Source organism: Corvus kubaryi, unplaced genomic scaffold (assembly GCF_017639235.1).
Source record: "Corvus kubaryi isolate FWS band 111438036 unplaced genomic scaffold, C.kubaryi_AGA036_p1.0 37398, whole genome shotgun sequence".
Lineage (NCBI taxonomy): Eukaryota > Metazoa > Chordata > Aves > Passeriformes > Corvidae > Corvus > Corvus kubaryi.
The window spans coordinates 9191136-9209100 of record NW_024581137.1 but is presented as its reverse complement, the minus strand read 5'-3'; the positions used below and the strand labels follow the sequence as shown (position 1 = coordinate 9209100).

Sequence of the window (17965 nt, the reverse complement as noted above, 5' to 3'; positions counted from 1 at the left end):
ACCTTTGAAGTACAGATTACTGTAAGATCCTAACAGGAAATGGATAGAACTGCTCTGTATTGCTTTAATGACAAAAAAGGTACTAGTTTGTAAGGTACAGGATTTCCCCCTCATCTCCTTTTAATTCTATCTGAGCTGATTCAAAATTAAAGCTTTGACTAAAATTATCAGCATTTTCAAGTTTCTTCTTCGTTTCCCTTGAAGAACCAAGATAGCACCTCACAAAAGATAAGTTTTAAGCACAGAAAAGAGGAAGAATGAAGTGGAATCAAAAACTTTCCTCTGAAACCTGCTCTGTAAATACCTAATTTATGGCACTTCACAGGTTGCCGCATTAATTTGGAATCCAACATATTCAAACTCAGAAATTTAACAGTGGAAGTTATCCATAGCATTATCACTGGAAAAGGGAGTAAGTAGGCAATACTTCATAGCTCTCTTACAGTTTTCTAGCCCTTTCTCTCCCACATTTGCAAGTTTTTCCATAGAAGACAAAGGTCAGAAAAAAAGTTAAAAAATAGATCAGAGAAAAGGAATAGGAGGTTAATTTTTAATATATATATTCCACTTCTCTCAAACTATTGCTATATTCCCTTTTAACAGTTCAGACTTCTAATCACTTCCCAAAAATGCACAGCTTTGCAACTCTGTGTTAATAGGCAGTTCCTTTGGGAACTGCATCATAGTTCTACATGAAAATCTAGAATGACCTGCTTCACTGAGAGAGAGAAGGATCAGGTAACATTCCTTCAAAAATTCAGGAAAGCATGTGTATAATAATATATATACCCATATAATAGGACTTGATTATGGGAAGCTTTTGAACTGAAGCTGTCAAAATTCAGTCCTACAGTCAAAGGTTGGGGAGAATAGACTGTGGGATAAGAAATCATTATGAATAGCAGCTGTGATTGTGAAATACATCCATGACCATCCTTTTTATTCTCTCATTGAATAGAAAAGGTTCAACTATTGTAAATGCTTGTATTTAGACACAATTAGAGTTAGTGTGGCTCCCCAGCACAGAGATCAGTGGTGCAAGTTTAACAAGTGCCAAAGGTCTCCAACTTCTTCTTAGTTTTTCCATCTTGGTGATTGAACATTTTAAGCATTACTGAGACACTTTATGTTGTGTGTCAGATATTGGGTGCCATGAGGTTATAACTGGCTATTCTCCATCCTACTGCCAATCACTTATCTACATCTAAATGAGACTCAATTTGCATAACTTACACATAGTGATGAACGACACTGACCTCACTCTACCTTGCCTTCAATCATTTTCTGCCTTTCTCTTTTCTTTCTGCTCTTTAAATGTCAGTCAGTACTGCAGGAATGCACAGGCCAAAAGTATCAAATTGAGAAAGAGTTCAGCCTAAAAAAATAAATATAGATAATTCCCTCCCTATTATACCTCATTTCTAAGATAACTCAGGCTTATAGGGTGAAATTTAAAGGTGGCTGCAAATTTGTACATGTAATAGACAGGATTCCAGCAACTTCTCAATCCCCAGTTTAGTCACAGGTTCTCCTAATTCCTTATGGCTTTACTGGCATCTCCTTCTCACTTTTCTATACACTGTGGGAAATCTCTCATAATTTCATTCTTAGATTTTGTATCCTGCACAATTGCTTTTCTTACTTTGCTTGGGTAAGATAGTAAAATGCATTACAATCACATAGATGGTAAAATGTTTGAAATTATAATTAAAACATAACTTCAAGAGGATTTGAGTTTAATATGAACTGCTACTGTATGTCATCTATCAGACTAATGATGCTTGCTTAAATTCCCTAGGAATCTAGAGACAATACTTTACATGAAATGCTTCAGATACTTCTTTTTTGCATTAAAGAAGATAAAATTAACTGCAATATAATCACAATGATGAGGAGAATTTGAATAAGATTAGCTCTTAATTGCATTTGAATTCTGCATCACTGAAACATAAAGCTCATAACTCCCCTATGGAATTTCACCTTTTTTTTTGTTTTTATGATCAGTTGGAGAATTGAACATGGGCATAGATTGCCATATGTTTTCATTACTTCAGCAAATATGTAAAAAGAGCAAAATTTATTAGTTCATTGATATTTGAATGAACTGTCCTCTGTAGTTTATACCAACATATACATTTAGGTAGAATGGAATGCATATGAGAATTAAAGTTAATCAATAATAGGCAGGTCTGTTCCTATCTTAAAAGTTTGCTGTCTGATTTACATTTTGTCATGAATCTGGAAAGGGTGGAGATGTAAACTGGGGAATTGTGTTACTCTTTGTACCTACATTCACATATGTATGAAACAGGTGTGACTTTCAAAGGCAGTAGAGCATGCACAGAAAAAGTAACTAAAGGAAGGTAAACAGGAAAGACGAACAGGCTGAAATGCATTTCCCATCAAAACAGATCCTCAGAGCATACTGCCTTCATGACCTTAAGGAAAAGTCTCCAGCAACGTAAGTTGCATTCATAATGAAAATACACTCTGAATGACGGTGTAATCTATAATACTGTCATACACTACCAGGTACTAGGCAAAAGTGTCATAAATCTCACTCTTTTGAACAAAGCACCCAGGCTCTACTGGATCTTTGCAAAGCTGGAAAAGGATTAAAAGGTTTCAAACTGCATCAAGAGCCATTGCTTGTGGTTAAAACGACCTCTCCTCGGTATATTCTAACAGGATCAGGTCCACCTTTTTATTTTTTACCTTGGGTTACTAATGTTCATGTGGCACAAACTGTATGGGACATTGTTTTTCCCAATGTGACAAAATTAAATTTTTGATTCTACCGTGACTTTTTTCTCTTGCACTATTTGCAGGCATCCTGTTGCTTCAGTCTGGCATAAAAAGACATGTCCAATAGGAAAATGGTTAAACTCTGTGTGATCTGTACTTTTTCCTGCTCTGTAAGATGACTAGCTCTCAAGGGTAAGGTTTGCTTTCAGAAAGCAAACAGAACAAAATCTGACAGAGAGTGGGATACAATAGAGAATATTTATATATAACCTATGAGTCAATATCTTTCTGTGTTAAAACTATGTCATTTTACAAGCCTTTATTCCATGGATACACATGTATTCAAAGTTTGAACTGAAAGAGAATTTTATGGCCGTGTAATAAACCTCAGTAAAGGTCATGTACTGCAGAAACATTGAGAGCTTATAAATCATTAATGTCACCAATTCCCTGTGGGTTTGGAGATGATATAGAAAAAGAAGCCTTACATTCAGGGTGGTATGTAGAAAGAGCACTTGCAGAATCTTACAGTCCTGTGGAGGCTAATTTGTCCCAAATTTGTAGGCCAAAATGTCTCCTGTTGTACAAATGCAAAGGAGTAGGAGAAAGGTGTCTAGAATGATTAGTTAGGTTTAAGTATTATCACAAAGAAAGAAAATATTTTTGGAACTTGAATAATTCTAACCATACATGTTCAAACGCTGTTCACACTGCCTACCACTCCCCATCCCCTAAATCCAAAGACAATTCCAGGCTGATTTGCAATTTTGGAGACATTAGGTCTTCTCATTTTGGTACTGTCCCCCATGGGTCATCTAAGGTAGAGGTTATCTTGCTGAAAATGTACATAACAGGAACTTCTAAATTAAATTCAAAGGTTTTTGGTGTACAACATCAGAGAATCCCTTTTGAGTATAATTACAGTGCTTTTGAGAATTGGTTGCAAATTGAAAAGGATGACAAAACTACCAGCCAGAATGCCAGCACTTGGAGCACTTTGCAGCTCAGGAAGGATATGAGAACACACATAAGAGAAGGACATACTTTATCCCATGTTCACCTTTAATTTTCCTGCATATTTCAGCATGACAGAGAAATGCTCTAAATTCATGTGAACAATGGAGATTTTCTAGCTCCTATTTTCAAGACAGGCAAAGTTTTATTTACATGGCCAGAAATAGCCTATGTTTGTATGAGATAACTGGCCACAGTCTAAGTTTTCCTGGGAGGTGAGAAATATTTCTCTTAGAACTATTAAGACTCCACAGGAGGGCATTTAAGCACTGCTTCCTAGAGAAAATATTTCTGCATGAAGATGAAAATAAAATCTAGTTAAACTTCACAATAAATTTAACTATGCGTTATAAAACAGGGTTAAAGGTGAAGGGAAAGTGAAAGTCCTAAGAATGAGAAATGAAATTATTTAAATCAGATATTAAACAACCTCAAAAGAATGGATTTTTTTACTTAGAAAGTTGTAGAAAAATAACCTAGTGGGTAATTTTTTTTCTCTTGGGCCTCTGAGGAAAGCAATTGCATATGAAGGATAACCACAGCAGTTTGATTAACTAAAGCGTAGATCCCTACCTAAATCCAAACCAAAGACTGTTGTTTTCACTGAAAAAATCAAATGAGTCTGAAATAGTACTTCTTGGTTGGCAGGCTGCTTTTATTGAAAGGATGCTTTTCTTCTGTTTTGCTGGTAGCCCTGGAATGACTGTGATAAGCAGTGAGCACAATGTCTTGATATATTTTGAATGAATCTGTATTCCACTTGAACTGCACAGTTTACCATCTAGTGCAGCACATAAAGAAATGCTGGGGTAATAGATGTGGAAATCCAGCAGACAAATTTTTGTGTGTACTGAAGGCACCTATAGGTACTGGTGAAAAAAATTTAAACTCTTAGATGGATCAAGTTTTGATCTGTATTTTCCTTACTGAACATATCGCAATTCATTTGGAAATCATAAGAAATTAGTAATAACAGAAAAAGTTATAAAATAAAAATAATATAAAAAAGGATTGCTAGATATATCCAGCAATATAAGCAAACAAACAAAAAAAAGGAATGTAGAAAAATCTAGAGCTTTTGATTAGTTTTCTAACCATAGTGGCAGAGAAGTAATTAACACCTCAAAAGGGAATTGTCTAAATTTCAGATATGTCATCCCATCACACAAGCCTCTGGCAGAATCATTGCTTCAGGAGTTTCAAAAAAACCTTTTTGTATTTTCCTGAAAGCACTCTGGCTAGGTTTTGTTTTTTTTGGTAGGGGACATCGCTGATGTTAATTCTCATTTGATACCATGTTTTCACTTCCATTAACCTGTAAGACAAATCACTATATAACTGGAATGTTGTCTAAGACAAAGTAGGAGTAAATTGTTTCTACTTCCAGTAGAGGACTCAATTCCAGTTGGATCTTTCAACAATTCAAATAGGTTGTTTTTGTTTGGTTGTTTTCTTTCTGGGATACTCTCCAGTTTACCTTACCTATGTATGAAACAGTAACAACACTGCAGATCTCTCTGAGTCAACACACTGCACATCCTACTAGAGAATTGACCTTGGTCATAGGTTTCATGTGTAACTGGAAACTGCACTGTAAGGCTATGCTATTTTTTTCTCTGAAACTCAGGTGGTACCCTTGAAAAACAAGTTCAAGATGTTGAAAGAGTCCTCAATTTGCAATGTAATGAAAATGGATTTAGCATGCACATGAAGCAGTTAATTTATTTTCATTAAAAGTGACAGTTCTGAGTCACCAAACTGCACATGTGATGCATAAGAAGTACTTAAGGAATACAAACCCACACCTTACCAAGGATACCAGCCTCTAAGCACTGACCCTGACAGTGGCTGTCTGGTTTAGATAAATGCAGAGTGGTTTTAATAGAAACCCAGAGTCACAAAAAATGTGCATGGCCATTCCACTGTCTGAATAAATAAGCCAACTCTGCTGGAACATTCTAAAAGGAGTAAAGCCAGAAGTGATATTCAGGAATGAAAGAAACAAAGTATCAGTCATGAAAGGAGTAATGATGAGCCATGATCAAAACCATTGAAAAAAAGAACTCAAGGTGTATTTCCCCTGAGAACACACATGCACAGTCATATGCACACGTGCACAAACAAAATCAATGCACTGATGGAAGAACTGGGTTTTGATTTTTTCCTGAACTTCTCTTATCTGTCAAGGCGACATTTTTTGTCTGTCACTGCAGATTCTCCAAGCACACTGCTGATACTGGTCTTCATGAAAACTTAGCTTAGAAAGAACCACAGTCAGTGAATGCAGCTGCTTCCTCCTCCACATTTTGAAGATTACAGATAATAGAAGTAATATACAAGAAAATGATTCATGGCTCAGAAATCAAAGTCTTACTGGGAGGATAAAACCTGTACAGCAGAGAAGATGGAAAAAACATAAATCTGAGCTGTGTAAAAAACATCTCCCCCTTAAATTCTGTCTTTTCTATAGAGGAAATGGGACAAAAGGAAAATAGACTCAAGGAGAAAAGCAAATCTAGAGCAGAATAGTCAGTCTATTCCCCTCTGGGCTTATAAAGAGCAAACTCGAATCAAAATCCTTGGAAGTCCTTGGGAAAAGGATACTCTTAGCAGGTGGCAAATATAGAAGCTTTGTGAAAACCGTTATTTTCCTAAGAGGAATGAAAAAATTTCTTCAGAAGGTGCCAGAAGCCAGAAATGTAATTTTGATTCAATATGATTTTTGATGAAATCTCTGTAGCAATAGCCCCACCATAGCAAGGTAAGTTATTCGGTTTGGTTTCAAAAGAAATTACCAGATCTGCTTTTGAAGCTTTGATCTACCACCTCAGGCTGAGCTTAGACAGAAAAAACCCTCAACATACTTGCATTCTTCTCTAAAGGGAGAAGGCTCAAGGTGCCCCTTTGCATTACAGTGAAATAGCATAAAGAGATGGACAAAGTCTTTCTATTACTGGTTGGCCAAGGCTAAATTCAGGGCAGCTGAGGAGCCCAGGTCCTATTACACAAGTATTAGAAAAACTGTAATAGGTCTGTAAAGGAATTAATCAGTGTCTCAAAGTTAGCTGAAGAATAAAAATTATTAATTTGTGGTTCTATGGTGCCCATTTTTTCTATATCCTGCACAGAACACCTTCACTTCAGAGAAGACAAGAGTAGTTCCCTTATCCAGTATTACTGTGGAATCTAAGGACTGATTTTCTTTGTTTACACTTTTAATTCCAGTTCGGCTAAGAGGATATTGAGAATGTGCTGATAAACTGCCTCTGTCATTCTGTAAGTACAACGCTCATACCGCAGTGGTCAGGAAGGACAGCTTTGCTTTAAGTCTGCGTAGAGCTGACATTTGCTGAAAACCCTTGCTTGATCTTTGAATCATTGCAATACAGTGTCAAAAACCCCCACCAAATTCATCTCCTGTTTGTGCATCTGTTCTCCATGAAATTGGATAAGTTTGCTTTCCTGGTAGATCACCACTTAGAAAAATCTTTAGCTATTTAGAAAGCATTCCTCAACATTAAAATAGCAAAGAGACATCCTGGATATTAAATCCAAGGCGCAAACCAGGCCCCAGACCAGATTTATGGGATTTTTGGCGCAGTGACTAGATGAGTCTTCATCATTCTGGTAGAACAAGGCAGCTTAACCAGATCTTTAGATGGGTAATAAAGGCCCTTTTTGCTGAATACTTTTCAGAATGCAAGTAGAGTTTTCTGAGGTGCAGTTAAATAAGAAAAATACTTCTGGAACACAAAGATGTGTAATCATGAATAAACCAGTTTCCTGATCTTTATCTCCAACAATAGCCACTATTTGAGAACAGGTAATAAATCAGGCAAAAAGAAAAATGAAATTGTCATTTGTGGGACCAAAATAAAACCTGTATTTTTGAGAGAAGAATAGTTATTTTTGCAACAGGAAAACAGTTATGATTCTGCAATCTTCCTCGGTTTGTGTCAAAACAAATTGCACTGAGATGGATGATTTTCAGATTTACTCTGGTCAGTCAATAGTGTAGGAACAGTTAATTGTCATGGTCTCTGCTGATTAATGGATCCTGCAGAATTTGATGAGCATGGGATGAAGTGAACTGCATGAAATAACAAATGTCTTTGCTTTCTTTAATCCTCTTTGCCCTCAGATAGTAAGCTTTCAGCTGTCTCTTTAAGGACTGCAAAGGCCATCAGTTCTGTGGTACTCTTACTCCTGTACTCATGTGCAGATGTGAGTTGGCCTAGGTGACATACCACTGTCACTAGATATTACACAGAGGTAGCTATGAAGTGTGTGGCAAATTATACTGTAGTTCTGATGGGAAAACATGACTTCATGTGCTGCAAAATATCACTAGGCTATGGGTTGATACAACACATGGCATGGACAAGATGAGATAAGTTGTCACAGTATTGGCTGCAACCACAATGAGAAATTCTTCTAAATAGGTAAGTTTTTATTTGACTGGTTAGGCACTCCTACTTTTTCCACCTTACTTGCAAGCAAAACAAAAATCTGTATTTCTTAGCCAGTCTTTATAACTGTAACTGAATTTCATTTACACATGCAACTGAATTTAACTGAACACATGAACAGTCCTGTGATGACACTCAACATCTTTAGTACTAATAATGCTGGTTTTGATGCATGCAATACACCAAAAAAAAAAAAAAAGAGAATGAATTGCTTTGTAGTTTGTTGCTCTTCTTGTTGTTGTTGTTCTTATTACTTTCCCAGAAATGTAGTACTTTGGATCTTTCCTCTAATTTGGAACAAAAGCACAGTTTAAAATTTTGGCATTTTCCCTGGAACAGAAACCTTGTTTTCCACAAGGTGAAACAGCAGATGTTGTATATGTTCAAGAAAGAATACAAAGGGGAATGCTTAGTAAATGCACTGGGAATATAAAACAGGAGCTTTTACTAACTGTAAAGGACTAGGCTCTATATTATCTCCTGTGAGAAAAATTATACCAGATTTTTGACAATAATAGATGGTCATGGAAGTAAAATCAAATTTATTCATAGGCAAAGTTTTTTAAAAACTACGAATCATATCTGTAAAGTATGTAGAGAAAATTAAATTAATCAGGATGGTAGGAATACACCTGCTCAATTTCCCAAAAGGCTGTGTCACTCAGTCACATTCTAATAAAGGCTACTGCCTGCTCAGATGAGGTTTCATTTATACTAATACTTAGAAATGGCTCACACTTTAGAGACTGATATTTCTAGAAGCACTCAGATTCAGGATATGAATAATATAGGTGCAAGAAAAATGCTATTCGTTATTTTTTGTCATCAGTTGTAAGAGCCTATTACAAAAAAATTTATCAAACATAGCTGAGACACAAACAAACACAGACTGACCTGTGACTGGTCAAACACCATAAATAAAATGCAATAAATATATGATGTGAATATTTCTGCATCACCTCAGTCTTATAGGCTGAGTTATAGTACTCTTTACTGTGGATGGGTTTTATACTATTTATAGATCACACAAATATTAGTTGTTTTAAACTAAATCAGACAACCTTTCCTTACTGCACCTATTGTAAGACAACTGCCTTAAAACACAGTGGACAAATAAAACGTGTGTCAATTGCACAGAGTTTAAATTTTTGAAGTGTGATTTAGAAGGACCTTAAACAGTTGCTATGCCTTTGGTAGTGGATTTCACCTCCTGAAATATAAAACAGACTGAAGCAAGACTACAGTTTTCCTCACTGCATTCCAATTTTGAGTGTGTGTGAGGTGGAAATTGACACAACACTGATTTACTCTATCACTAGATGATCAAATTGGAGGATGTACACCTCCTAGCATCACTCAGCCTGGAAACCAGAGACTACTCCAAAAATCTCCCAACGCTTTATGTGGAAACATCTAGTCCTGATACACTTAACATTTGATAACAATCTTGTCAAACTTAATGCACCTATAGCCAGAGATTACAGTGATAAGTTTTGCCATCATGCTACCATTTATATCCTGTAAGCATAGTAATGATAATGACACTGACAAGAGCACCCAACAGCAGCACAGATGTTGAGAGATGTTATTATGCAATCTGTATTACTGCTCATCTATATAAATTTAGTTGAATAATCCAAGTTGCCACATTTACCATAAAATAAAGATGAATATTGATATTTTAAATGAAAATATAAGCCATTATATGTGTATTGTCATAGTCAAAATTTCTCAAATCACATCATGATTTCATAGCAAAAGGCCTTTTGAGCAGACCGCCATAAGTTCCCACAGGGTGCCTCCAAAGTTACCCCTTTCCAACTGGATTTCTACCCAGGAGTAAGCGGAAGAAGACCAGAGGACTTACGATCTCCTTGGCAGCGCACGGGACCCACGGACACCTTGGCTTCAGACCCAGGCCGGTCGAGGTCTCCAACCACCACCTGGCTGACTGGTAGGTGCTCTTTGTATGACAACATCCCAGAGTCTTTCCTCCTGAATTACAGAGAGACAAAAAGAAAGCAACTGTGAAACATATGAAATTATTTTCCTTGATCTAAGCACCAAAAGAATAGGTATGCAAAAATTGCATGCAGCTCAAACCCCATTTTAGTTAGCAAGACCACTAAAATTCAATTTATAGTCGTGTCTTAGAGCCCCTCATTTCAACTGCAGCAAATAACCTAGTGCTTTCTTCATGCTTGGACTAAATCACTGTGCCCAGTTACAACATTTTTCCTTTATTATTTCAACAGCTGAAACCAATTGGCATTGAGTGTTCTTTCTTCCAAATAGAAAATGAAATAAGCAATATTTAATGAGGTATTTTATCTCTCAGCTGGTTTTCTCTGTGGGTTTTTTTTTGGCTGTAGATTTTTTTGTTGGTTTGTATTTTCTGTTTTGTTTTGTTTGTGTTTTATTTGTTTTTTGATATAAACACATAAAAGGCTAAATTATCCACAAAGGAAAAAATGCCCTATATATAGTGTTAAGACCATACTTTTGGCACAAAAGAAATAAAAAGGAAACAGAATAAATCCAAGTATTTCTCTCTGTTCCACCCCCCCCCCCCCCCGCCTTTTCTTTTCTTCTCTATCCTGCCGTGTAATTGAGTATCTAAAGTAAGGAACTTTTTGATCTAAAAAATCAATTCCTTTGTTCAAACGTACCCTAGGATGAAGGATGAATTCAGTATCTGGAAAAGTTAACTGAACCACACAGTATGACTATAACCAAGAACTTGTAATGATTTCAGGAAAATGAAAGCCTTTTTCATCTCTAACTTGGATGACTCCAAGATCTGACTCATTATATTGCTAATAACTGGGCAGCACAGCAGGGATCTGCATGATCTGTGGTAATGTTCAGAGTCTTCCAGTAGGACAGTAGTGTTTTCCTGTAGCATCTCCAGTCATCATCCTTATTTGGTCCATCTGAAGAGATGGAAGGCAAAACACTCTTTTAAAAAGAAGCACAACTAAGCTAATTAAGAAAATAACCATCACGTTTTCGAACAACAGTTCATTGGAACTAGTGCCTGTTCTCTGTGATGAAGAGAGCAATTAGAGATTTAATTACTAGAGTTTATCAAATAGCAGTGACTTTTTTACTTAATCTGTGTGTTCTTCCCCATCAGAGAACTTGCCTTGAGCCTTTGTGTTATGTGACCCTTTGTGTTGCTGAGATCATTAGCCCTCTCTGGCTGGACACAGCTACACCAGGTGCTCTGTTGGTGAGGTTGCTACAGGACATTGTTAGAAAGGGAAGAAAATGGAGAGGAGGAACCCTGGCAGGCTGCTCCTGCACATTGTGCTGGCCTGTAGCATATTGCTTTTCATCCCCAGATTGCCATGCCCTTTGCAAAGACATCCTTTTCATCAATTTGGAGACAAGCAGCATAAGAAAGGAAAGATTAAAGGACTTTCCACTTAAGAAAGAAAAAAGTGACTAGCAAAGACAGGTATGTAGACCTAATCTTCATCACTGCTAAAGACTGCATCCATGGGACTCACTCCCTTCTAATAGAGGATAAATGTAGGTCATCACTTTACTCTTTCTGAGGTTTTCCTCTGAGACTGGCTTTCACTGCAAATTTTTACTCTTTCAAAGAGCAATTTAGAGATGGACATATCTATTTAAAATAAAGAATTCTTCAAAGAGCAGTAAAAAGAAAACTATTGGCATTTCTCTTTCTTTCTTTCCTCTCACAAAACCAGCTAATATTTCAGGTCCAAATAAGGATGTTAAAGGGTGGCACTTTTCCTGTCACCAATAGCTTTCACCTTCTTTGAAGGAAATAAAAAGGAGTAGTAACCATTTTCACCCTCTTTACTGATCATTTTTTACTCATTTTAATATCTTATTTATGTGCTTAGTGATATGGTCACTTTAAAGCTGTTGCCATGACAATAAAAGCTAAATGTTAAGAGTTCTTTTCAGAAATAGCCTTATTTTCTGGTAATCACTTACTTGTGTCATCGTTGTAGCAAATGCATTTTCCCCTGCACTGAAACTATTGAGGGCTGGGAGTGCTGAACTAAGAGTTGAGAGAGGTGAGTAGCCTTTTCACCAGCAGAACCTGGGTAGTTCTTTCACTCTTAACAAAAATGGGATAATGATGATTTTTGGCCCGCACATGTGCCAATAGGACAAGTAGATTCAGAGACTGAATGGCTCTGTTATGCTTTTCTAACGTACTTGCAGTCCTCTGGACACACTATCAGTGCTGACAAAATCAAAAAAGTTTAAACCAAACACTAATTATTATGCTTGACTTTGTACAACACACTTAAAAATAATCACAGCTCAGACACTCAATTCCTGCAAGTGATAATGCTTCTGATGGTATTTAAAGACTTTGCACATTAAGAGGGTGGGGAAAGTCTCTGAAGTTTTTCCTCACCAAAGAAAATCCCCTCAAGAGAATAAAGGTTGAATTCAGAGAGTGTCATATTCCTATTAATAGCCAAATGGGAGATGAATGAATCTGATCAAATCCTGTAATTATTACCAGGAGATATTGATGAAATCTCAGTGTAATTTTCTATTCCTAATTTCTTTTCCTATATATAACAGTCTGCAAAGTGCTTCAGGGTGCCTTTCAATGAAAGTAGCAGATATTAGTGCGAGATTTATCATGTTTTGATTATGATAATCTACTTCTTCTTTATAAGCATTCTGTGGTATGTAAAGAAGAAATGCATTATACATGTATCAGCAAATGACATATTCAAAGTAATGATAAGATTCTGTATCATTATTAATTTGCTTATATAATGATTTAATACAACCAGACTTCTGCTACTGGAGTAATTTATTTTCTGTGATTTTGTTAGACTTCACTTAATTATCAGTCCAGCCATACAAAGTAAAACAAATGAAGAATATACTACAGGTAGGAATGGAATAAATTTTAAAAGATATGGTTTTATGAGTTGGGGAATTGAAGTTATTTTGATAATATAAATAAAACACCTGCTGGACTGGAAACATAGTGTTAAGCATATGTAATTTAGTGATTAGCAGTGGTTTGAAGAATGCAGACTCCAAAGTATGACCATTCCAAACGTCTACAACTTTCCACCTCTCACAAGACCCAGCTTTTTACTATGTAAGCACCTCTGTATTAATCCCTGCATTTCCATAATCTATTTGAGGGAGGTATAAAGCAGTTTAGTCCAGTTAGAGTCTGCAAACAAATTCCTGTAAAAACATTGTGAAGAGCACAGACATACAAAATACTGGTATTTTCCCTCATCTAAAAATATCTGGCAAGAATTTTATTTATATTAAAAATGCTAAGAAGAATGAATATTACAGACAATTTAATGAACAATGCAATTTTGGCAGCAAATGTAATAATCTGGAAGTGAGTTACTTGGAAATATGCAAGGTCTAATTAACAGGATTAAAACCAGGGCAAACAAAAACTAGGATTAAAGCAAATCTAACTAACTCTTGAAAGGTTTTGATAAAATTTAGCTAACTTTTTAATAGACATACTGTGCACCACAAAAGCCATGCTTTTAGATTCACCCTGTACCCAGGTGAATTCCATCTGCCCTTTGGAATTAAAAACTGCAAACCATATACTCTAGGACAAAAGTTTTTATTTCCACTGGATTTTGCTGTTCTCCGGGATTCTTGTGGCTCTTTTGTCCCTTTCCCGCATATCTTGTCACCTCAGATGCCCTTATATGTTAAGTTGGAGCTAATGACTCACCCTTGATTTGTCTGACAAGGGGTATTATGGAGAATTTCTCATTACTGTACAGGGTCATAAAAATTGACAGATGATCATAACTCAATTTAAGTTTTTTTTTAACACACTGGCATTAGACAGGATAAGATCCTAGGAAATACGTGGTTCCTAATGGCAAAAGAAGGAGGAACTTTTACAGTTAAGACTGATCTTAAGGCAATTAAACTTCTCTAGCATGCATAAAATATTTTTATTTTTGAGAGCACTCACCTCCTGAAAGTCCAAACAATTTGATGAAAGATCATCTAATTCCAGCACCCAAATTACAAACATAAATCGATACTTTTATTTCTATTAGTAAAGATTGATTATACCAAAGACATGAAACTGATGGTGCAGCATTCACAAGTAATCCTTGCTTAGAAATTACAAAAGAATGCATTGATCAGATTAAATTAATTTAAGGGGAGATACACTGAGAAAGTGGTCAGAAATATGTCTCATTTAAAAATATATATCAGGAAGGAGACTGAGGAAGTTGACACTGGTTCTACAGAACTTTCTTGCCTGAAAGGACTTCTTGACTTTCCTTTCAAATAGGAGTTTGTGAGAAGCTGAATAACCACAGCAAAGGTGAATAATGGAGAGAGCAAATGGGGCTCTGCTTTCTTTTGAACAATGTGGAACCAGTTTCCTGCAAAAATCAGCCTTTTCTGAGTATATGCTCATATTCTCCTTCCAAAAGACCAGTGGAGACAGAAAGTCCCTTCAAGGAGAGCAGCTCCTCTTACAAACTTCAATTCTTTAGTGTTATTTCAAAGAAGTAATGGAAATTCTTCTCTTCATTTGAGGTCTAGCAACTCTTCTGACTTGATTGCTAATTTTTCTGATTTCCATACTCAGATATTCTAAGAATGAAATCTAGGAATTCTACCCTGCTGTAATTGATCTTTGCATCTGTCAACAATTTAATCAATTTTATGTCTGAATTTTAATTTTTTTTAAGTAAGTCAGGGAACCTATGTGTCATTTCCTTTAGAAGAAATGCTAAATTGGGATGTCCCTTTCACCTTGGTTACAAAGACAAAATTACTTGGGATTCAGCTGAAGCCAAGAAAAGAAACTTCTGTGAACATAGAGCTGAAAATGGATGATATGGGAATTTTCAAAGGAAAAATTGACATTGGAAAGGGCAACAGCTTGCTCAAATAATTTTTCTATAGTATTTCAATTATTTGGCATTTTAAAATCAGCACTATTATTTGATCTCAAAATATTTCAAAATTTGAAAATTCTTAAAAAAAAATAGTTTATAAAAATATTAACAATATCCCATAATTAACAATGTCCAAAAAGCTTTTTAGTCACCCTAAAATTTGAATTGCTTTGTTTTATGACAGAAATGAGAAAACTCTCCTCTGAAGAAGTGTAATCAATTGAAGGACAATAAATTAAATGCTCCGTTCAGCTACTCAACTTGCCCCAGAAAATTAAATCTATATTTAGATATTTAATTATATAAATCTATATTTATGATTTCTATATCACTTTGTCTAAGAGAAACCTACATTTATTCCATGATCCCATCACAGATGCCGAACCTTTCCATGGAACAGCACCTACTTTAGCTCTGAGGGAAGATAATAATGAAGGACTCTACTGAGTATTACCACCTGTTTTAAAAATTACCTAACTTAAAACACCAAGAATTTTAATTACACTTTTGTCTATCTGAATGCATTACAGTGATGATAATAATTTACTGTGTGGACAGTAGAAGCACTTATCTAACGAAATGTGTGTTTTCTGCACTACTGATTGCACAGTTGCAAGGTCTATGCAGATAAATGATGAATTCTTTACTTCATCTATTCTACTGACTAGCCACAAGCCTTTGGCTCACGTCCCATCAAGCTATCAGACCAAATGTACTTCTGGTAGGATTTTTAGGGCACAAGGATCTGTATTGGAAGAAATATTAAAAATCTCAGAGCAGCAGCTCAGAGGCTTAATTTCTTGGAGTTCTTGACAACTTTGACAGTTTTATTTTGTGTGACTGAAAGAGCTAAATAAAAATAATTGACTATGGCATGACAAAATAACAGATGGCTATAGTTAATGCTGACTTCAGCCCCTACATGCCGGTTGAGTTCAATATGGCACTGAAGTGCATAACTTTGTGTTGAATTTGGTCCAGAAAACTGAAAGAAGTATGGTACTTCCTGCATCCAGAAAACGTCAGTAAAACCCATTTGTATAAGCATCTACCACTACTCCTACCCTTCCACTGGCATTTGCTGCAGTGTTCCTCCTCACACCCCATCTATGCATATACCTCATACAAAACTGAAACCAATCTATGGCAGGCACGTTGGGAATATAAGGATGCTGTGATTTAGGTCACGTCTTGAGCTGCTTGTATAGCTTTGACACCAAGTATTTAGGGAAAAGGTCTCTATTGATCACAACCTGGAACAGAGCACTTGATTAGGCAACCTCACAAAATCTCCATATGTATGAGAAGTATGACCAAAAAGGGCAACAAAGCAGGTGGAGGGTCTGCAGTACAAGTCCAATGAAGAGCAGCTGAGGGATCTGGGGTTATTTAGCCTGGAGAAAAGGAGGCTCAGGAGAGACCTTATTACTCTCTACAGCTACCTGAGAGGAGGTTGTAGAAAAGTGGGGGTTAGAGTCTTCTCCCAGGACCAGGACAAGAGGACAAGAGGAAATGGCCTCCAGTTGCATCAAAAGTGGCTTAGATTGGAAAACCATCACAGGTGACGTTTTGGATGACGGAAAATTTAAGTTACTTGCTAAACATCACATGCAAAAAAACATACCAGCACCCCTCTTCTAAATAATTATCTAAGTAGCCAATAAAGAGGCAAAATATAGGAGAAGTAGCAATGTCTCATATTATTAAAATTCCACATTACTATTTGACTATTTATTTCCTTTCTGTAAAGGCCCCTACCACATATGTGCTGATTTTTAAGAAAACGTAGGTATTTGAGTCTATTTTTCAGTAAGCTCTCTCCATTCTACCTGACCCCAAAATTTAATTGTACCAACCACAACATCTTACTTTCTATATCTATAATTGGTTCACACTCTTTAAATACTGTATTTTAAGGGTATTGCACATAATCTGTGTCCCCTCAGAAGACCCCAGTTTCAGTCCTTAGAGGCAACTTTCACATTGAACTTTAATTTTGTCTCCAGTCTCAGCCCCAGAAGGTTGCTTTCCATTTTACTTTCATGAGTGTGTGGAAGAAGGCAAATCCCCAGTAGCAACCCTTCTCTCAAAGTGGTACTTACCCCATCAGGACAGATGACCAGTTTTATTTAGTCTTTCTTACATAGCACACAGCTTGTACGTCTGTAGCTCTTTTCTCCTGACAAGGATTTCCTAACCTACTGCTGTTCGAAGCTGGAATCACTGGTCCTACAAATTATTATTTCTTCTTTCTGCTTATCTAATAGATAGAAAACTTGTTTCTAACTGAAAAATGATCAGTAAAAGTAATCTAAAAATGAATTCCACATCAGGACTGTGAAATTTTTCATGCTGTTGTAATCATTTGTTAGACCTATGGAAGGTAGGTCCTGCAAATGGTGAGTAAATGGGGAATAAAGAGATACTTAAAATATGCCAAAGTTAAATGGAAGAAGAAATTTGTAACAACTGTCACTAAAAAACCACCATATCGAAATGAAACCTTAAAGGATTATCTACAAATTGAGCTATAAACATAATGAATGATGTTTCTATGTCTACTGAGGAAGGAGAGTGGGGTCTATTATCATGAAAGCACTCTAGTTAGAAGAAGAATTAAATATCCCACTACAAAATATTTTAAATATACACCCATTCATCAGAAATAATTATTTGAAAGTGATATTCAAGCACATTTAAAGCACATTCAAGATATTCAAGCACATTTAAAGCAATGGTGCAGCATAATTAACAGAGGTCTTTATTTGTTATGTAAACACTTTGCTATCAAGCACAAGCAAAACTAGGATACTTTCCTCC

The 17965-nt window shown here is 36.1% G+C and overlaps 1 protein-coding gene across 1 annotated transcript in view; it reads right to left on the bottom strand.

Annotated features, from left to right (window-relative positions):
- Positions 1-17965, bottom strand: part of CNTNAP2 (contactin associated protein 2) — a 1035266-nt gene that overhangs the window by 158265 nt on the left and 859036 nt on the right. Inside the window, exon 15 of the mRNA XM_042044203.1 lies at positions 10096-10223. Within this exon, the coding sequence (XP_041900137.1) occupies positions 10096-10223 (128 nt within the window). The remainder of the gene's footprint in view (positions 1-10095; positions 10224-17965) is intronic.